This window comes from Vidua macroura, chromosome 7 (genome assembly GCF_024509145.1).
Source record: "Vidua macroura isolate BioBank_ID:100142 chromosome 7, ASM2450914v1, whole genome shotgun sequence".
Taxonomy (NCBI): domain Eukaryota; kingdom Metazoa; phylum Chordata; class Aves; order Passeriformes; family Viduidae; genus Vidua; species Vidua macroura.
In genome coordinates, this window is record NC_071577.1 from 19,597,392 (window position 1) to 19,620,189 (window position 22,798).

General features: G+C 36.3%; 1 protein-coding gene across 2 annotated transcripts in view; it reads left to right on the forward strand.

Annotated features, from left to right (window-relative positions):
- The window catches only part of OLA1 (Obg like ATPase 1), a 94,229-nt gene that overhangs the window by 29,040 nt on the left and 42,391 nt on the right, over nt 1-22,798 (forward strand). For both annotated transcript variants that reach the window (XM_053982844.1, XM_053982845.1), the window contains one exon: nt 14,613-14,788. In XM_053982844.1, the coding sequence (XP_053838819.1) occupies nt 14,613-14,788 (176 nt within the window). The remainder of the gene's footprint in view (nt 1-14,612; nt 14,789-22,798) is intronic.

Here is a 22,798-nt window from a genome sequence, read left to right on the forward strand (position 1 = left end):
AACATACTCAAGGTTTTTTCCGTGGTGTTTCTTTCTCAGATTGCTAGAATAAACTCTGTGTTTATTTCAGTTGATTGTACATAGAAATAAACAGTTTACATTTTTAGTTGATGCATAACATTTTTATTTGCTTTACTCTATCTTAAATTCTAGCTTCATCCTTAGTTAAATTTTGTGGTTATGTTCAGATACTTCCCCTTAGATCTTCAAGTAGTACAGTGTAAGCAGCTGTGTAGCTCTGATCTCGGGCTACTTTGCAAACAGTGAAAAATATATGAAGATAAATCCTCTGTTGTGCCAATTTATTCCCCCAAAGATTTTCATAATCCTTTCTTTTACAGTAATTTTTCAAAATTACTTCACCAATATTTTAACTCTCAGTTTAAGCTACTACTCAATAAATCACATATTCAAGATCTTTTAGTTTTATGTGTTATTTTAATAAGTTTCTAATTTTTCAAGAGTTTTTCTTTGAAGTAGTGTAAGAGTATGGCTCAGCAGTGCTGATACCTAGGAGAATAAGGTCAGTGAAAGGGGGAGGGGGTTGTTCTTTTCTCTGTAGGCTAATAAAACGTGGCATTTTAAGTGCTGTGGAGAGGGTCTCAATTGTGGCCACTCTCAGTTAAGTAACTACTTAGGGACTCTGAATGTGCATTTTTTTCATTCAAAGAAAGTAAAACAATTAAGTCTTCCTTCCTCTCTGAATGTTACAAAATATAACATATATGTTAATTTCCCTTATTTCACTATTCTTTGTGGATACTGGGGCCTGGGTGCAGGTGGGGGCCTTCTCTTGTTCCTTTTAAGTTTCATGCATTTTACTGCACTTGTTAAATATCAGCATCTCACTGCCAAGTCACTAAATGGTGATTCTTTAAATTTTTTTTAAAAGTAAACTTACTACTTATTCTGTAAAAATCTATTAGTGGCATTTTGACACATGAAAAGTTTGAAGTCTTCTGCATTCTTTAGTCACCAGATAATGATATTAGTAACATAGTAGTGTATAGCAGTGCATAGGTGAGATCTTAAAACATTCGAATTTAGCTTGTGTTTAAGGTTGATGAATATAAATGAATCAGCCTGGGCTTTTAGGTGAAAATGTTTTCAAATTTAAAGCTGTTGTGCCCCAATTGGATTATTTCAGTGGTTGACTGAAACATTCAGGAGAAGGGAAATGTTTCTTTAATGCCAGATGGAATTGAGCTAGGAATTGGGAAAAGAAAAAGGAAAAAAATCCCCAACTTTAAACATCCCTCTGATTATGATTATCATGAAACTGAGCTTTGCTTCAAGATTTTAGCCAATGCTGTGTTTTCATAATTTAATAGGTATTTATTTTCTGAGTAGTAAGTGATTTGTCTTTTTTAGAAGATGCCTATAATGAACTGGTTCTATCAATAAGTAACTCATTTGCAGCATTATTGTACTCAAATCATGAGAAGTTTAATTGCAGTTTGCTTCTATCATTTTCCTTGACAGCTGTTGAAAAAAAAAAAAAGTGGTAGATTTGGATTTAAACTGACTTCCAAGGAGGAGATATTTGTTCAAAAGCAGTCAGCGAGTGCAAAGATCCATGCCAATATTCAGAATTCGTATTTCCCTTGAATGGAAGGTTGTGATAAAATGGTACATGGTGTGTTTTCATTGCCTGTTGAAAGACTTTCATGCAGTTAAAATAAGCATTTTGATGGTGGTTGAATTAAGAGTTTTTGTCAGTCTCTTCTCATCATGGATGATTAGACTAAAACGTCTGCTTGTCTTGACTTGAGATCACCACAGCTTCAGATAACATGCTTTGTGATTGAAGGTCGAAATATTTTGAATTCTAATAGGCTGCCAGATGAATTGCTTGAAATAGACTGTAAAATTTCAAGGCTTCCTTTTCCATCTGCTGTGAAAAGAACCATTGGGAATGGTTGAGCTTGATGATCATAGAATTACGGGATGGTGATTCTAAAACCCTCAAAGGGAAGTTGCTATGGAGATCTAGTTCCAAACTGTGAAATGATTCACCTCTGAAAGGCTTCAGGGTCTGAGAAGCTGAACACATCATTGTTCAGGTGGTCATTGGTTAGGAAATTGCTGGTGCCTGTGTAATCAGCACTCCTGTGGTAGTTAACGATCTAAAAAGGTTTGTTCTGAATGATGTGGGACAACAGCAATGTGCATAAGATGGCTTCTCTCAATCATAGTTTGCTCAGCCTGGTGCTTGTAAAAATATAGTGAGCTAAATGGCAGGGAGACGAACTGCTTCATTGAAGAGGTCTTTTAAAAACAAAATTCTTTTCTGTGATGGATTTGACATCTAAAGTAAAAGAAGAACAACTGTTTCAGCTTAAAAAGCTGTGGTTAGATGTTGCAAAAATATCATATATTTATTTTGCAAGGAGCAGAACAGCGGGGCTGCATATTTGTATTTGCTTGCAGGCTTAAGGAGTAATACCGTTGGAAATAAAGATTTCTACCCAGTCACACCTTGAGAACATAATGAAGTAACCATGATATATTCATATTTCTCCTCTTCCATCCCCCCTCCCCAATATTAGGGCCTACAAAGCACTCTGCTCTGGCAGTCATGGACAAAACACCCTGTATATCGAGGATTCAGGTTAATCAAAGCTTATGTTTTCTTTCGTAGTTTCTAATTTATTTGTGTGTTTTGAGGATAGGAAAAAAGAATAACAGGCCAGTTTTTTGCATACATGCATAAAACAATGCATTTTGTCAACTGCTGCTAAGATTTGCCAGCAGATTTTTAGATTGCTTGAAAACTCCAACATACACACAAGTATTTAATGTACTTTTCCAAGGAAGCCAGAAGTCATTTGCACAGTCCACAAGTAGTTAGTGACTATACCTGCCTACCTAATTAAATAAAAAATATTTTCTTGACCATGTGATGTTCAAGAAGTCTGAGTTACTATTCCTTGCATACTCAGTATCGCTCTTTCACAATTTCTTAACACAATCTCTTAATGGTTTCTAGTAAAGAAGATGCCAGTGGCTACTAGGTGGTGCCAGATAGTTACAGAACACGATTGATATGTTCCACAATATAGCTGCCATTTAAGTAAAATGTTGCTAGGAAAAAAAGTGAATGTCTGAGGGCTAGGACTCCTTTACTGAAATAATGTACAAAATGAGTTCTTTACTTCCCACATGATGGGCCAGCCAATCTATAGCAAGCAATTTTTTAATTTTTTGATGGGATTTTTTTGATAATTGTAAAGGAAGAGAATTAACATCCAAAATAAAATATCAGTATTGAGTTTTATGTGGTCAGCTATTACATGGAGATTTGAACACTGACCATTGAACATCTTTATCAAGTTTAGCATCTCAGCTAAGATGCAAATTATATATTACCTTGTGTTGAGTATTTCAGAATCTGTTCTAAAAAGATAATTTGTTATTTCTTCTAATTGCAAGCCTGTACTGTTATGTGAGGTCCTAAGAACTGTGGCATCTCTTAATTTGTAGAGAAGTAAACATATGAAAAATAGTGTTTGAAAAACAAGCTCTTAACCTAATGATGCAGCTAAAGCTAATGATATATTTAAAAATGATTGTTATTAATTTTTATTCCTAGAAATCCATAGGCAGCACTCTTCAAAAATTGGAATAGATTTATAAAGGATAAATCTGGATTAGTAGTATTGCTTCTTTTGCATTAAATTTGTTTTGCACTATTAACGTGGGTCAGAATGTCCAGAGGGAAGGTTTTATGATGAGGCACATTTTTGTAAGGTAAATTTTCTGAGAGGCATTTTGCTTTTGTTTTTAAAGCTATTTTATTCACTTAGTAACATTGCACTTCATTACAAACTTATATAGGGCATATGCATACCTAATGGCACTGAGAAAACAATATTTGCTGATCTAAATCTTTTTCAACTCTCATTTTTGTTATACATCAACATCAGCTGGTTTTCCCTTAAGTATGTTTACTCCTCCACATCTCCCTTGTGCAACAAAATAGATCCTCAAAGGAGAAACATTGAGATAATGGAGAATAAGGTTCTTTGTTAACATGGGATGGACTGAGTTTACGGCTCCTTGTAAGTATTCTTCTTACAAATACTATCTTGTTCTTCTGGTAAATAAGAACTGCTCTGTAAACATAGCTTTCTTTTCCCTCACCAGTCAAATTCTATAATCCATTTTTATAGCGTTTTCGTAAGGCACTGCAAGGAGTTTTGACAGTTTTGTCGGGCTGTTGTTTTATCATAGCAAAAACGTAATTTTAACTTTTGGAATATTTGGAATCTTCTTGGATAACTAATTTCTTGTAGAAAACTTCTTACTGAGTTTTTTTTTTTTTTTCCCTTGGTATTTATATAGCTTAAGTTACTGCTTTAAATGCTTTTGAAGAGAAGTTGCTGTATTGAAACAATTTTATATTCTTTGTTGTGGGTTTCGGGAGGGTTGTAGTTTTGCATTCTGTGCTGAACTAAACTGCTCGTTCTCTGTTCATTATTTTGCAAAGTCTGATAACCTTCCAGGCTGTGAAGAATGTGGAACGGGGAGCTGAACTGTCTCTGCACAGGAGTCAGAGTGGGCTCAGCAGAGTTTAGTGGCTTGGACTTTGTTGTAGCATTAGGAATTCAGGGTGTTTCAGTAGGAGTACAGTCATGGAAACCTCTAAGTAGTGCTGTTCCAGACCCAATAAAAACTTCAGAGCTCCAAATGGGTTTTTTATATTACTGCACCTTTGACATAATCAATCTGTGACTCAGATAAATAGTCCATGAATAAGTAAGATGTTTCCTATGTATCTGGTCATTCAAGGCCAGGTAGAACTGCCCTATAGGTTTCTGCTAATGGCTGCTAGTTGCTATTCATGATCTCTGTAGATATATTGTCTTTAAAACATAGTTACTGCTAGCAGTTATATTTTGTTATGGTGACCCTCAGAGATTCCAGATATGACTGGCACCATAGAGCTTGACACTCAGTATTCCAAAAGAGAAGACCAGGATGACTGACCTTCAGAAAAAAGGGGTAAAATGCAGTGCAGTGATTGGGAGTTTCTGGAAGCACTATGAATGCACAGTTACACATATGGGCATATTTCTACTTTCCAAATGGTTTCTGCTTAGGTACCATGTTTTTGTACAGTGTAGATTCCATCAGATTGCAAAAACATGAATTTCAGTCTGCTTTTGCACAGGAGAATCTGGTTGTATGGTACACAGAGAATTGTTAGAAGTTATCCACTGATGTTTGTGGCCAGACCTTCCTGCGTGCTGTATGCTTTATGCAGGCAGTGCTGCTGCAGAACACTCACCAGGGAGGGGAGGTCTGTGGAGAATCTCCCTTGTTCCTGTTTGCTTCTCTTTTAATGACTTAAACTCACAAATGAAGATTGTCGGTTATTAGAACAGAAAGAAACATAAAATAGAACGGAACTGAGCTCAGGGTGACAAGAGTGTTTGTCTCTGAAGCAAGCATACGCATTCTTCAGGTACTTTGCCTTTTGACCAGGCTAGGTTCCTAATTTGCCCCTTCTTCCAGTTAATACAGTTGTAGTTTGTAAAAATCTGAACAAATAGGCTAGTTTTTCTTAGGGAATTTTAAACAATTTATGTGACGTGCTAGCCATCTCAAAAAGTTTTACATCGAGTGCTGCCCTTCCCAAGGTGTCTTCTGATAGTGAATCTGTGTGAATTACCCAGGTAACATGTTGCAAGAAAGGAAATTAAGGAGTATGTCCCAATTGTGTCCCAACTATTTGGTGGGAAGTGCAGTGATAGTATTTAAAATACATAATCGAGGGCAGTCAGAGCAAGCCCTTGGCAAACAGGGACAAAGGGCTCAAAGATTTATTACTTCAGCTGTCAAATAATGTCCTTTACTCAGTATGACCAACTTGATAGCAAATCTCAGCAGGTAGAAGTTTTTGATTGTGGAGCGATGACTACAGCCCAGTGGTGCCAGGATGAAAGAGCAGTGGCAAGTAAACATTTTACATCTGAAATAAATACTAATATTTGTCAGACACATTCAAGAGTAGGAGCTCTGGAGCAGTATTTTACAGAGAAACTCATTGGAGTGACTGTGTTGGTAACAACTTTTCTCTGATAAATCTGCTTCCATCAGGAACTGGCTTGTGGTTTCTTCTGCCAACTCTCATGTCCTAAAGTGAATTGCTTTGCCTCAGTGTTTCCTGGGCAGATTATAATTTTTATCTCTGACCTTGTGCAGTACTCACTTTATGAGTACTTTTATGCAAATGTAAATTCTTTGTATGCTTAAGAAGTTGATACTACAGTCATTTAGAATCCTGTATTGCTTCTCCATGCTCTCATTGTGTGTCTGCTAGTGCAGAAATAGACGTGCCCTTTTTTTGTCAAATGCTCCCGATAGATTTGATATTGAAAGGGCTGCCATTCAGCCGTCATATTAGACTTTTGGGGAGCGGTCTGCTCTCCTGACTGCTATGGTGTTAGGACTCAGCAGGGTAAATGTAGCTGCTTGTCTTTTATATAGGTAAGTAATGAATTAAGTCTTAGTACTGCACCAGTCAAGAAAGCCCAAAGCAGCTGCTTTTACCATCCTGTGTCTGTATAGCCATATGGTACACATAAACTGCAGTGTTGTGTTCAAAGTCATTAATGCTGCACCTAGTATTCTGAACTGGTTTTTGTTGCTAAAAATCAGCTAAACTTGAGAATGAAAACAAGTGTTTTAAATGGAAATGAAAAGCTTTTCTTATATTTTTACGATGCAGGGTAAGACAAAATAATTATTGCCAGAGTGACTGCTTGCATTTAAAATAAATTTATACATATTATTTTAAAAAAATCTAGTTAACTTTAAAATATGTAAGTTTTCTTGTCATTTAGGGTTCTGTGAAGCTGATCATCAAGAGGGTTGCAAATCATTGGCAGTTTCTATTTTCAGAGTTCCACATCCCAGAGTAATTTGCTTTAATTTCACCCAATTTAACCTATACTTCACACCATCACCATTCAGCTTTAATAGCTATGTTCTATGCATAAGAAAAGCAGATAAATGTCCACAATTAGACTGCAAGTGATTACAACTAGTTAGGGCTTTATGAAGACAAAACTTAAGGGGCTGTAGCACAAAACAAAGCCACAAAAGAGGTCTAAAAAATTCTTTCTTCAGAAGTCAAGGTTTACTACAACGTTTTATTTAATGTTTTTTGTACTTGATTTTGCTTATGTTGAAGCTGTAGGCAGGTGCATCTTCTTCAACTGAAAATTACTCTGCTTAAAGAATATTAGGTTTGTGTTACAGGTGATTAATTTCACTTGAAATTAGCTTGTAAGGGAAAACATGCTAAACCTGCTTTATTTTTGGTTCTTTGTTAACATGTGCTGTGTTTATAAAATGTTTGTTTGTAAAATGTTGATTCTGAAGGTATTATTTTCTCCTTCTAATAATAAATATGGATAGTAAAATATACTGTTATCAAAGTTTAGTACATTCTGTAATGTTAAATATACCTGTACTTCAGTCAGAAATAGCAGTATCTTTTACTATTTAAATCTTTGGAATACTGATGATAGCATGTCAAGCCAGTCTAAGTATAGATATTATTTATAATTTTTTTTTTGACACTTCTAGTCTTGTTTTTTTTTTTTTTGTAGTTCAAAGAAATACCCTACTTCTACCTCCCCACTCAGGTTACTGTATTTTAGTTTGTATTGTTCTCTCCCCCATTCCCAGCAGCAAGTGGCCAGATAGATATTATTGCTCATTTCTGTCAGGGCTTATAACAGGGGGCGTGTGTGTGTATCGTGATGTGACGTGCCCGTCTGTGCCGAGCAGCTCTTTTTGATAGCAGTCATTGAACGTATGTGGGAGAGGAAGTGCAAGTACCAATTATTCTCTAGGTCTGGTTTGTGGTGGTGTTATTAAACATTCCCTTATAGTTTATTGACAAAAAATGCTGGTCATTACCCTAAATACCAATGGGAGTTTCGGCTTGTGATGCAGTTCACATTCAGATCAAATTGTAAATATCTCCCTTAATTGCAGCGTAACATGTACCAATACACTGCTTACCTTTAGTAAATGAATGCAAGATGCCAGAATGCCATTATGTGAAGCTTAGTGTTAGCCAAATGTTTGGTTACACTTTGTTTTAAGGGTAAGGATAATTAGAGAAATGAAGCAACTGGTATATAAAAGAGAAATTAATCTTAAAGATAATAATTAATTTCCATAATTGCAATTAGGAGCAGAATAAAATAAGCTTAGAAGTAGTATTTTGATTTGGATTTTAGCATCTCAGGGGCAGGTTGGAGCAGCTAGAAACAATAAGGTTTAGGCTATAGGCAGCTTCTTCGTTTTTATGTGAAACTAGTTTTATATGCTATATCATAAAACTTTCAGTCCAATCAGCAACTACATTTAAATACTGCAAATTGTGGCAGCAAAACAATAATTCTGCTGATTAGCCCCTTTCCATTTCTTGTAAGTGAACTGTTTATGCTGTTGAGTACCTTTTGAAAAAAGAAAAAGCCAAAACAGCCTTGATTAGTCAAGGAGTAATTGGATGACTTGATTTTAGCAAGAGAATGAATTGGTTGATGATAGCCTGTAACTAAGTGTAGTGGTTCTGTTCAGATGAATACATAACATACAGTCATCAGATCTTGACAGGTATAACATAAGCAATGCAAAAATTTCTGGAGGCTGAGAGGTAAATTTTGTCAAAGGAATTTTGAAGCTGATTTTTGAAAGAAATGGGAAGAAATGTGCATGCCATTAGATGATACCATTTAAAAGTGGCATTCGTTACAGCTGTCCTGTATACATATTTATGTGCTCTTATTTTTGCTTGTCAAGAACAAATCTAGATTGTGTGTCCTGGCTGCCATCAAGACCTTACAAATTGACAGTTCCTGCACTTCCACAGGAAAAAAACAAGAGTCAAGTTGCATATCTTCTCCATTCATTCGTTTTGTTTTCTGCATTTTTTAAAGCCAATAATTTGAAAGAAATGTGCAGAACCAGCTATGGCTGCATTATATCTTTAATGCCACTTTTAAAATTGTTTTTGGCCCACCACACTTGGACCCAAACAGCCAAGATAAAATGGTCAGCTTAAAGATAAACCCTTCCCCAAAACTGAAGAATATTTCAAGTTTGAACCTAAGGGTGACAGAAGAGGGAGCTGAGTGTGGCAGTGATAATTTCCAGCCTCCTTACTTCTAATAATTTCAGCTTATATAATTATTTTGGGGCTGTTAGCTGGCAAAAATGAATCCTGCTCCAGTAGTATGCTTTACTCTTTTCCTGTCTAAATATTTGTCTTGTTTTAATAGCAGTATCTGGATCCTGCAAAGACATTAAGGGAATTTACCACAGCAGATGTTTATTTGCAGTGAGCCTGATGTTTTTAGCTCTGTAATCTTTGTTGTTGTACACTAAAGGAAGTGACAGGGTTTTTTAAGGGTAGAGTGCAAATCCATCAGGATGTTAATGGGAGATTATTTGAGAAAAGGCTTATATATATAGGATAATTAAAAAACATGGATTCTGTTTAACTTCCTTTTGATAAACTTTTGATAAAATTATAGTTTACCTCTGCTAGGATATGCCAGAGAAATGCCAGAAAAGTTACAATGATTTTTTAAAAAAATTAATTACTGATTAGAGGTTCCCAGCTGACCTTCCTGTTACTGCTGTGTGATTAGCTTAGCTGTTGACAAACACATGCTTCCTTGGGGAGATTGTTGAGTAAGTCTATTTTATGTATGCATTTTTTTGCCCATGTAGCAGATTGATTCCTTTTTCCTCTTACAGTAGTATGCCATAGCTTCCTGCAGTAGAAGGAGGGCAGTTTTGGAGCACAGGCAGTATAACTTAAGGAAGCAGTCAAAAGGAAGGTGGTGTGGTTTGGGGTAATGTTTAAGAAATGCCAAGGCCCCTTATGTTTTAAAAGCAAATGCATTGGTGAAGACATGGGAAGCACAATGGATTTTCATTACATTCATTGGAGAAGGTAATTGTCCATAGGTCATACTGTCTTGAGAGCACAGTGGTGTGACTAGTTTTGGAGATGTTAATTGTAAATACACTTTTAAATTAGTATTATTTTAAAATAAATAGGTAGATCAATTTGTTGTTCATTGAAATTCCAAAATATCACAACAGCTTTTTTAAAGATGAATTTTTTAGCACAACTTTGAAAAAATTGATTTCTTAATGAAAACTTTGAATGCTAGCCCAGAGAGCTGAGCTGCCACTATTCTGCCAGGTGTGCATGTACTACAGAGGATATTATGTGAACAAGTTACTAACCTTGTAAACCTCCCTCCTGTTTACAGAAACTGAGGCCTCATTATGTCACTAAGAAGAGAGACATGGTTTCTTTGAGGTTCACCAAATTTAAACACACCTCATCGTCAGTATGGGCTTTACCTCTGACATGTGGCCATGTTTGCAGTCTCTGCTATTTTACGGCTATCCCATTCTAGTCCTTTGCTTCCTCACCCAGATGCCCTGTTAGTATAATTTTGGGGAACCTTTGCTCCCTCAGTTTTCTACCATGCTCTCTCAAGCTATATTCAGCTTGAGAATCAAAATAAGACTACCAATGTCTGTTTTTCCTTTTCCCCATTATTTTTCTCATATATTCTGTTGTGATGAGAGAGCAGTATCAGACAAGCCAATCTGAGGATTTCTTTGTCAATGTTTGTTTTTCATTTTTCCTCTTCAGTGTCCATAAACTAACTGATTTTGGGTTTTTTGCTTGATACCCAAGACAGTCTTACCTGTTCCTTCAGAAAAACAAATTTCTCATTTGTTTGCTGTGTCTTGTATCTCAAGACCCACCTCCCATTTTCCCTACTTCTTCCAGTTCAGCAGTTTTTATTTCATCAGGCTGATTTTCTACATTGTGCACCATATCAGCTACTAGTCTGGTGCTACTCAGTGTTCATAGCCTGTGCCCACCTTGTGCATCGTGTTCCTTGTACAGCTTTTGAATTATCTTTACCTTTAATTGGGCAGTGATGGGTTCTTAGTACCCCATTTGTTGTACTTTAAAGTAAAGCCTTTGGGTTTTCTGTTTTGCTGCTGTGTATGCTGCAGGGAAGGTGGGGCTATCATATCATCTTCCCTAACAAAAGAGAGGTAAAGACCTTGCTTGGCAGAGGGATTTCACACAAAGGCAGAAAGACAAAGTAGTAAATAGCAATACAGCTGTTAACAATCTATCTTAGGTAAGATTTGTAGATTGAGATTGTAGTTCTTATTTTCATCATTGAAAGTTGTAAATAATATGCACATTTTCTTGTATGTCTTATTTATAAACTCAGTTTTACAACTCCATTTTTTCCTACTACTTTGCACTTTTATATAGGCAGTTTTTAAAATCGGGTACTGTGTAAAACATTTTTCTAGTAGTTTAACCGCTAGTTTCTCACAGCTGTACTTTTTCCAAGAGATCTCATCTCTTGCCCAAAGCCTAATTCCCAAGGTTGCCACCAGTTCTGACTTGCTGTGTCTGCATGCAGCTCTGCAGACAGGAATTGAATTCCCTACAGTGCTCAGTGTGATCTGTACCAGACCATCACTGCAGAGTAGGCTGGAGGCTGGCATAATAGATTGTTCAAGATACATCTCACATGGATATTGAGACAAAGTTAAAAACTGAGGCTCTTTCATCATGTGGTGTCACTCAGCCTTTTCCTTCCCTTCTTCTTGAATCTCCCTCATCCCTGGGGGTGTATCCCTTTTGTGTCTCTAGCTAGGATGTTGGTCAGAGTGTGGTCTGGTTTAGGTTGATGACTGAAGTTGACATTGAGAAACTTTGATCAAGAGATTCACCAAAAAAGCTCAGTGCCTGTTGCCTTGAAGAATCTCTCATTTTGTACCAAGATGTGGACATTACTGCCAGTTTGGTCTTTTGTGCATAAAAAAAACTTAAAGCTACCACTTTCTTATGGACTGTGTCTGTCTAAACAGGAATTCCTCTAAATGTAGAATTGGAAATTTAAATTTAAAAATCCATGCCTTTAATGGAATATACAACTAGTGTTCATTCATACCATGAGAAGAGTCAAGCAACCCAGTGAGGAGGAAAGAAGGCTAAATTGTTGCCTCTAGTGGGAAATCATCAGCTCACTAAGAGGGGCTTTTTTACCCAAGAAAGCAACTGCCTGTGCCACTGACATAACCCTTGTCATCATGCTGCCTGAATGAACTGCAGGATGGTTGCTGACACAGGCATGATGGAAGGAGGAGACTTGAAGAAAACTCTGGCAGAGCACTGAACAGTCCATGCGTTAAAGGCTTTAGTGGGCTGAGAAGAGAGCAAAGGTGAAGTTAGAGTCAGTTTTATAGGTGTGGAAATACACTGAATTAATTGGGTTTAGATGAATAAAGAATTATATTTTGGGGGGGGGGGGGAAAGGAATGGGAAGATGTGAAGAAGCTGTTGTTGAAGAAAACAGAAAAGTATAATTAATATATAAACTGGTTTTTGTTGTTGCTAATTCACCTTACACTTGCTTTTTCAGAAAAGCTTCATTCTTCCTTAAGACCAAAACAAGCTGTTTACTTTACTTTTTATTTTTGTGTTCTAAATGCAAGATCTTCATAGTCATGCAGCTTTTCCCCAGACTTAATAGTGTGGGGATTTTTGTTGCTTTTTAAGCCTATGGACTCCAGATGGAGAAGGATGTGAGAATATATTATTTACATGGTAGTGGAGGCTTTTTTTCTTGATACAAGGAAGAAAGTTAAACTTTTAGCTGAATGAATGCTACATATCTGTTGAGAAGGCTGAGGCAAGTAGACTTTTTGTTGGTCTGTGTGGTGACATCTTCCTACTTCTGCCCTTTTTATTCAATATTTTCCTTGTAATTTAGAACAGAGCAGTTAAACTGTTCTCTAGTATTTGCTCATCTGAACAGCCTATATCTCATTTGGTCAGGTGTGCAGGTAAGGATTTATGGAAGACAAGGGCTATGGTATCTCTTCCTCGATTGCCTGGCACTGGTGTAGATTAGTGTGGAGTGTTTCCATTTAACAGAGCAGCCTGTTCTCCCATCATATCCAGCATCAGGATCTATCGCTGAGGTAATGCTGCTTGTACCCAGGGAGTTCATTGATCAACTTTGGAGAAAAACAGTTAATGAGAGAGGAGGGAACTTTTTCTGGTAACCACTATTTGAAAGACTGTTCATAAGTTTATATAAAAATGATTTTGATATTTGACTATGAACAACCTTTTAAACATGTGTTCCATGTGCATTGATGTAAGAGCTTTGTTGCTAAAACCTTGGTTTTCAGTAAGTTAAAACAAAAGATAAAGGTTAAGATGTTAATGATGACAAAGAACCCCCATAGCTTTCTATATTATCATTTAAGGAATTGTTTGTTGTTTACCCCGTTTCCCATATTTTTCAGTACAATAAATGTCTTGGATTTTTTTCCTGTGTAAGAAATCAGTTGATTTTAATTTTGGTAATGTTCAAGTAACATTCTTTTCATGGTTGATTTCTCATGCATATCTTTAATGTTACAGGTTAGGCATGCAAATACTCTGAAAATTGATCCAGGAAGAAGTAATAAACTCTTTTTAACTGATAATATTTTTATTTTTAAAACATGTATTGATTTTTGGGGGGAGCAGGATTTTTTTTAAGTGATGCTGCTTATCTGATAATTTCAATCCTAGTTGAATTATGTTGCCAGATTGTCATCAGAAGGGCATGAAGTCAGCACACATGCATCAGTAATATCTGGTTGTTTTAACCTTATGTTTCCAGTTGGCAATTTGAAATTATGGCTTCAACTGCACTTTAAATATGTGATAATAGCATGTGTTTCTAATAAGGGCCAGCACCATTTTGTTCAGATACTGTGAATGGTTGTCACTCATATATGACAAATGCACCTTCATCTGCTTCTTTGATGGCCCCCTAAAAACCATACCCTCAAATCAGGCCGATGAAATTAGCTGCTGTGTAAATTGTGTGTCTGAGTGGTTCATTATCTAATCACCGTCAGAACCACAGTGATAAAGTAGATTGAAACAGGGATGAGGTCTGCCAGATGATTTCAGGCCTTTTTTCTAAACCCTGTTTCCCTTGGAAACACTAAGAGTCATTCAGAACTTCAGAATTCTTTGTCTAGAACTTCTTCATTTCTTAATGTGTAAAATTGGGCAGCCAGTGAGGTCTGCCAAGGTGATTTGAAAGGTTTTCTCTCCATGATTCTTGTAATCATTACTGTGTGTATTAAAATGTTCCACAATGTTCATTTTAACTACCCTGTTTGCTACTTCTAGGTTAGATATTGTTAAACACACCAGCTATTTTCAGGAAACTGCTCCAGCTTATTCCTTTGTAGGAGAAAGTCTTAAATTCTCAAAGTCCTAGCCTGAAATGGCAAAGTGCTATGCTTTGTATATACAGAGAGGGAGCTTTGGATCCTGGAGTTGATATGAAAATTAACACACTAAACCAGTATGATATAAAACATTGCACCGGGCATTTGTACATGGGCAGGACTACCATGTGGCTTCTTAATTTCAAACTTTTTTGACTCGTTATAGTATGTTATAAATATACCTTTCTTGTCTTTTTAGCTTAATAGATAATGTAAGTTTTCTTTTGTTTTAGGAGCATTTGAAGACGATGATATCACTCATGTTGAAGGAAGTGTAGATCCTGTTCGTGACATTGAAATTATACATGAAGAACTTAGACTTAAGGATGAGGAGCTGATCATGCAGAGCATAGATAAGCTTGAAAAAGTAGCTGTAAGAGGAGGAGACAAGAAATTAAAACCTGAATATGTAAGTATATGACATACAAAAGTAAATCAATAAGTCCTCTCAGCATTGAACTGAAATATTTGTATAGTTGGGTTTTCTTATTGATCCCAGATGTGTGATACAAAACACTACTACTATTTTTATATGTATTTTAAAGCAATTATTATTATGAGTTGAAAATAATACTAGAATGACTGGCTGTGCTGTCAGTGTAAGATTTCATAGATGTAGCTAATTGTAACTTTTGAAATTTAGCTATTATTTTCTTGCTGACACAGCTTTGTATGAGACTTGCCAATCCTTTGTCTAACTTACATCAATGTCTAAGTTGTAATTCAGAGTTACTTCTGACTTATTCCTGCTGTTAAGTTCTACTATGATGTTGATATTAGTATTCCTGTAGCCAGCAAGTGAATGTATTTTTTTTGGTGTGATTGCACTTTGTGTCTTTTAGTGCATGTTAAATGGAGACTGCTAGTTGAAATTAATTTTAGAATGTTGTTGTGGAAGGCTGCTTAAATGAGCTCAATTATCACAGGATAGTAGTAGTGTTTCTTTGTAAATTATTAATGTATAATAATTATCAACTTCCAAGTACATTTTTTGCAAATTGTTGTTTTACTGCCACTTGTCTTTTGAGTCCCCACTTTCCAAGTAGTCATTCATTTTTCTTTGTCATTAATATTCTATAAATATTTCAGGTGGTATATAAAATGCATTCTCTAATTATTACAGCAGTGTGGAAATAGATTATTTATGTCTAGCAAGTAAGTATTAAAAAAATACTGTTTTCTCAGAAGGATTTTTTGATAGCAAGTAGAAAGAAAAACATTGTTATATTGGTGCTGCCAGGTTAATTTACCAAGATTGAAGTGCAGTGAAATTTGTTGACCCTGCCTAGTGTCTGCAAACAGATAGGAGCTGAAAGTGAACATCCCTCTCCAAAATACTCATCTATGATGCAGTGTTAAAAAGCACTTCTGTGGTAGCTTCTGTTGGTGAAGAACTAGTCTTCATCTGTCATGAAAACTGTTTTATGTCTTTATTCATCTAGGCCAGAAAAAATAGCTATTGTTGGAAGATTTAAAGGTTTTATGTAAGTCCAGAGAGAGAGAACCTTCATTTAAGAACCTTTGTTTCAGGTCTTATCTGTTATGTGAACCCAGTCCTGGGTACATGTGGGCAGTGATTTTTATCTTTTACAAAAGTTTTCACACGCTTAGACGAACAGTGCAGTTTATGCCTACAGTTTCAAATAGCATCCACACAGTATTTCACCTTTTAATTCATGTTAAAGAAAGGGGCAAGCAAAAATCCTGTCCATAGCAAATTCAAAGTTCATGCTAAAGCTAAATTTCACGTTGGTATGACAAGATGAAAATGAGGAGTGCTGTGATGCTGTTCTGCCCCAGCCTTGAGCTCTTCTCGCTCACTTTGTTGTGTGGCTGGCTGTCTTTGGAAACAGCTTTGCTCAGCTCCTTGTGATGGAACATTCCTATCTAGTTTTTGAGTGTACCTCTGTGGATGCTTTGAGGATTTTATATCACAATGTATGTTCTTCGTGTGTGAAGGAAGAAGTTGGCACTTTTGTGATTGCAAAGAATCATAACTGAAGTGTGTTTTAAATAGAATTTGTAATAGTGATCGTGTAACTTAATGGCTGGTAGGTACAGTTCTAATTGTATGAGAAGAGTTCCTCTCAGCCATTTTTTAACCACAGGAAGTTGTTATGTCTATGAAAACAGAAAATGTCAGATTATTCTCAAATTAAGGGAGACACTAAATAAAAATCTCAAATCTAGAAATGCAATTTTAATTAATTAAAGAAAAATTCAAAATCTTTATTATTAATCTTTCTTCACCCAGCTTCAGTTTCTCATCCATTTCTTTGCCTCTTCCTTCAGTGTCCTTACTATTACTTCATCTGTAGTTCACCTGTCAAAATGACTTTGTCACCTTGTATTTGTAACATACACTTCCTGTCATTTGTTGTGTTTTCTTAATCCTGTTTTTATGAACACATGCACAGAAAAGATCAGGTTCTTGACGTCATGTTGCTCTGCCAGTTCTGTTCCCAATAATAGCTGTTACACATGACCAGTCTCAGCTGAGTTTGTCAACAACAATAGAAGTCTCAAAGGCGTGAAATTCCTTTGTTTCCTGGGAAGGGGTGGCTGAACAGAGTGGGGAGGCACAAATTAATGCTTCCCTTGAGACAAAGGCTGCACGTAGGACCTATAGTCACTAGGGAATCTCTTCAAGGAAGTGTTGTGGGGCATAATTCCTGTGAATCTTGCTGATCTTGGACCTTCTTGCCTCTCTTCCCTGTGACTTGTATGCTTGAATTGGAATGTATATACACTAGACTTCGTAAAATGGACTTTTTTAATGGTGAAGGCCTGTGAAAGCTCCTTTCTTGTCCTGGTAAATCAATCCTTAGGTCCACTTATGCAGCTTCTAGAAACAGATTTGTGTAGCTGTAAGACTGTAACGGCAGCTCTTGGACATTTCCAGGCACTACTGGGCTTTACATGTTCATCTACTGGGTTGTGAGGCACTCCTGTACAGTTTGCCTTGGCTCTTTTCCTTTCATGTTTTGTGTTGCACAGAAGGCCTGTGGTTGCATTCTACATAATATACTATAGTACAGTATAGCAGGATTGACTATGCAGTAAATGATTTACAGGTCTAGGAGGGAAGCCATGTGGGATTAGTGAAAAAAGCAGTTAAAGATTATTCCTCCTTCCTAAAGTGGTAGCCAAATGTTAGGAGTATATTTTGGCTATTCGATCAGTCTGCACTTCCCCAATCCATTGCATTCTGCATTTAGCTTGTCTGTCACAGAGAGGGTTCCCTGTCCAGCACAATTAGGGATGTTTCCATGCAGCTTGCAGGTGCTGTTCAAGGCTTGCTTTTCCCAGGGCAAAAAAAAAAAAAAAAAAAAAATCATGAAGAGACAGTATGGCCTGAAATTAATACTTTTTTCAAACAGGTTGTCTTCAAAAAAATAGAGGATGGGACAGGACTGGGAGAGAACTGCTCAGGATTTGACTTTTTAAATTATTTGCCAGTATAATACACAGCCATTGCTAATATTCTGTTCTTAGCAATATTCTTCTTCTCTAGCAGAGATGTGGAACAAACAGCTCTTGTCTGTGCACAGAGTGTTCCCAGTCATTTTTCCTTTCAGGAAAACCAGGAGGTTACGAAGGAAAAACTTGGTATTCATAGATTGTTTTGGTTTTGTTTTTAAGCACAATGTTAAAATTTTAGTGTCTCTCTTTTTTATTGTTTTCTTTCCCCCATTCCTTTTGGAACAATTCAAGGTGAAGATGTTGGAGAATGTTTCAAGAAGTTCAACTGGTTGAGAGCTATAGAAGTAATTTGTCTCATTTTATAAATATGAATTGTCTGCTTTAGAATATTTGCTTTATCAATAAGCCACCACGATTGTAACTTGGTAGTCTGAAATCTCCAAAAGGTTTAGGAGGAGAAAAATAAAAAACTGTCAGTGTATATCAGTCGACAGTACTTAAATCTGAGATTTGTACTTGATTGCCTGCCTCTTGCATGGTGTTACAGCTTGTTAATTATCATTTTTCCTCTGTCTAAGCCCACATTGCCTACAGGTGGTAAATTCACCTTTGTGCAGTGACCTGGCTTGGCAGTTGAGCAGTGTTAACTGTTTGTCCTGTCTCTCAGAGAATTGATTTCTTAATCCCTTGTCAGCAGAAATAAAATAGCTGGCTGTTGTTAAAGAGGTATCAATGAAATAATTTTCAAGTTCTACTTAAAAATCAGTGGCACAATATGGTCCAAGAATCACCAACACGTAATGTTGACATAAGCTTGGAATAGCTTCCTTTACACATGTATTGTCTGTTTTGCAAGTGTTCCCTCTGCCTTCTCAGAAATGACTGTCTGCTATTACTAAGGGTACTAGTCTTTCAGACTTGATATACCTTTAAATATTATTTTGGCTATAACCTTCTAAAGAGATATTACAAAATAAAAATACTCTTGTTATTTGCATGTATTAAAACAGTGCAAATATAATTTCAGAAAGTAGTCAGAGTACTTTTGATTTTATATTTTAAATCTGTCTGGTGCTGGTATATGCAGAGACATGAGATATTGAGGTAAACTTTATTATTAGGTTATTATTGATCTGTCATTTTGGATAGCTGGGGATTTCAAGTTTCTAGTTCTGATTCAGTTCTAGTCCTTAGAAATTGATAGCTCTGCAACAGATAGCTATTCCTTGAGCCCTTTGTTGGTGCCCAGAATCTTGAATTCCAGCACACAAGAATTCTTATGTTAACAGTATTGAGATCTACGTGTCTGACTACACGGGTATTGTTTATAGTTGAGTTGATGCAGATTATTGATGAATATGTGATACAAGGAAAAATTCTTTAGGTCAGAATCAATGTGCAGTGTTTGAACTTCCAATTTTCTATTGACAGGTGGCTTCTACAGTAGGTGAGGATCAGCATTCACTGGATTTGAACTTCCAGTGTTTGGTTGAATGGGATGCTTTCACAAGTCTCCATTGCGAAGTCTGTCATTTTAGAAACAAGATTAGTTTACCAAATCAAGCGCATTTTTTAACAGGAAAAGCAATTGCAGTTATGAAAAGAGCAGTTAGAGACTCCTTTTTACTGTAATGGTACCAGAACCATCTAGTGCGTATTCAACTTAAAAGAAAGGCATCAAGCTTTGTTTTGTTACTGTGATGGGCAATGATCTAATAATGAATACTTACTCTCTGCCTATGGTCATTGTATTTGTCAGCATATATGTACTACGAAGAGTAAAGCAAAATCTTCCTAATGGTGGTTTAAGTAGCTTTAATCTCTTCCATTCTTCTCCCTTACATTGAATGTTCTGATCCTGTCCTGAGAATATAGCAACTGTTAGAAAGATGCTCTTTTGTTCATCATTTGTTGTTAAAATCACCAATATAGTATGGGAGATACTTCATATACAGCAAAGAGCTGGTGGATTCAGTTTGTTCTTATTACCAAGATATACTGGATGAAAAGCTTTCCTTCCTGCAATATTCTGATGAATGGGATGTGCCAGGCAGAATTTGCTGACCTCTTGCTGCAAGCACTTGCCAGAGTTCTCACGGATGGATGAACTCTTATTTCCTCTAACTGATGATGTCAGTTGGGAATGTTCACCTTTCTTTCATTCCAAGTTGAAGATAAATACAGTGATGAATTGTATAATTTTTTTTTTGCCAGTTTCTTTGGTCTCCTTGTGTGAGGAGAGTTTGAGAGGCCAGTCTGTTCCACAGGAGAGGGAAAGAAAGGAGCAGTGTACACATACACTGTTGACATACTCTCTGCTGATGGCTTTTACAATTGCTAACTTAAATCATAGGGAATCGAGAAAATATTTATATTCGTAATGCATATAATTATGCCTAAAATCTTGAGTGGACCATTTACTGTGCTTAATGTGGTATTTAGAGGAAATTAAAGTTCATTCTGGAGAACATTTTGAATGTAGCATGGCAGATGTTTGTGAATTGATTGGTAGTAAAGCCTGACTTAAAAATACATAATGTGTAAACACACGTTTGGATTTTTTTGGTATTATCAGTAGACAAAGAGAAGTCAGTGCTTAAATATTTTCTGTCAAGGCTGATCTTTGCTGTGTAGATTTGACAAGTAGCTTAAAGTAATTACTTTTGTAAATCATGCCTCTCTTGGTATGTCTAGATCCAAGCCATTTTAAACTGTATGTGCATATGCCAAAATAACACTATATAAAATTAGCTGTATTCTGAAAAAGACACCTTTTTCATTTGGCTTAATTCACACGAAACTGCAACAAATGCATTCACACATGGATTTATTTGGAAATTTTTGTGGATTGGCTAACGCAATAAGAGAAGTTTAGTGAAAGTCTGCGAAAGATATTTCATTTTAGTCTTCAGTGCAATTTCCCTGTTCTGAATTTCTGAACTGCTGGAAATAATCACTTGTAGATAGACTGCTTTCTTTATTCTTGCTTGTTTTTTTCTTTGAGAAGCGACACATGACTGAGTTGTTTCATGTATAATGCTGTAGAGCCCACAAGGATGACCCACACAGGAGAATTCGGGGATTATTAACATGAATTACATTGCTTGGAATGCCTGTAGGATGTTTTGGGTGAAAGTGCTTGTTGTGGTTCATAAACATTATTGGCATCTAGTTCTAAGTAAATCTTGTATCATGTACAGCTTGTACTGGCTCTGTGTGAAGGTATTAAATAGAAGGAAGGACAATACACTTGTCCTAAATACATTACTTGTCCCATTGTATTTTTATTAATGTCAGTGAGCAAGGGAATTGTAAGAGATTAGACATTGTTTTGTACCACAGAGGAACTCACTGTCACTCCAGTTGGTGCAGTACCTGGTTTGTTCTCTTTCCTGTACCCAGCTGCTACAGCTTATTTAAACACTTACCACAATGAAAAAAACATGATCTAGCCTTTTCTTTAAACTGCAAAATTTGTCTTAATTATCCTTTAAAATGCCGTTGTTTTTAAACAGTGTTTTTAGAATAAATTCTTACCATGTCACTTCATCCTCAATCTTCTGAATTGCCACAAAACTGCACCAGGAAGAGCAGACAGCTGAGGCTATGCTCAAAGAAGTGAAAAGATTTCCAAGGAAAGCCATGAATAGAAGGACTGTGGGCTCAGTGCACTCCATCCACCTTGTGTGTACTCAGTAAATTGTTCTTGGTGCAACACTGTTAAACTAGCTATGAGTACCTCAAATAGCATTGTTCTCTATCTGTATCTGGAAAACCATTTTGAAATTTTGAAGGCCAGATGGAATAATAATTATCTGGTTTGATCCCTCGCATACCCCAACTTAATTCTTATGGCTGTGGTTAAAATGGAATGTCTCTCTTACAGGAAAAATTAACCTTTATTGAAATATTTTCTGGCTAGAGTTAAAATTACTTTAACTTGTATTAGCTATGCCAGTAATTAATTATCTTTACCGTTTAGAAATAAGGCACAGTTTTAATCTGTATTTGTCAAGCTTTAGCAGTCATTTGATTTCTCTATGCTAGTGAAAAACCCTGTATATATGAGATTTTTTTATATGTATATATAATGCAATAAGAATAAAAGCATAGAATTTAAGAACACCAAATCTTGCACTTTCTCAAAACCTCTGTTTTTTTCTCCAGTTTTTCATTATTTCAGCAGAGATAAGTGTAAAATTATTCCTATTGGAGACTAGGCTATGTATATACTCCAGGATTGCATTAATCTTCTAGTTACAGTACACTTCATTTGCTTGTGACCCTCCAGGCTCCTCAGTCACTCTTGCAAGAGAGAAGTGCTGTGTTGGTAAATACTGTATCCACCCTCCCTTTGCCCCTGCCCAGCAGTGTATGAACTTCAGGGTTTCGTATTCAAAAGCATGGTTTGCTTTCACCAGAGCTATGGGGCAGTTCTGGTCCCTACATGGTTTCCCATTGTTTGTAGGTTACTGTTCTCTGTGTCATTAACATGGCCTTTTTTGGCTGTTGAAAGATGGTAACCAGTGAAAAGCAAAGAGTTTGTTTGGAGTGCCATCAGAAACACACATATTTTTATTTACAGTTGTATTCTGAGACCTTCTAGGTAGGTGGTATTGACTCCATTTAGTATATGCAGTGATTTATTAAAGAAACACCTTCTGCCACTGAACCAGATTCTTTAGGGAAGTTAGAATATGTTTATTTATACACTACCACCTTCATTACTGATATGCAATGGTGTTGGACTTTGGAATGAAATGAGAGGAGCTAACTAAGAGCTACAGATAATGTTTTAGATACTCCTTGTAGCTTTCCCAAGCAGCAGAGAAGGGTAAATGATAAAATTTTTGACAATTGAAACATTTTAATAAAAAGTATTTAAGTGCTTTTGAAGCTTTTACGGGGAGATGGTAAGTTTTTACGTCTTGGAAGTTTTGAAGGGAATGTGTAAGCTGCTGAAAAACACTCCATACTTCCCTTGGTGGGGGGAAAA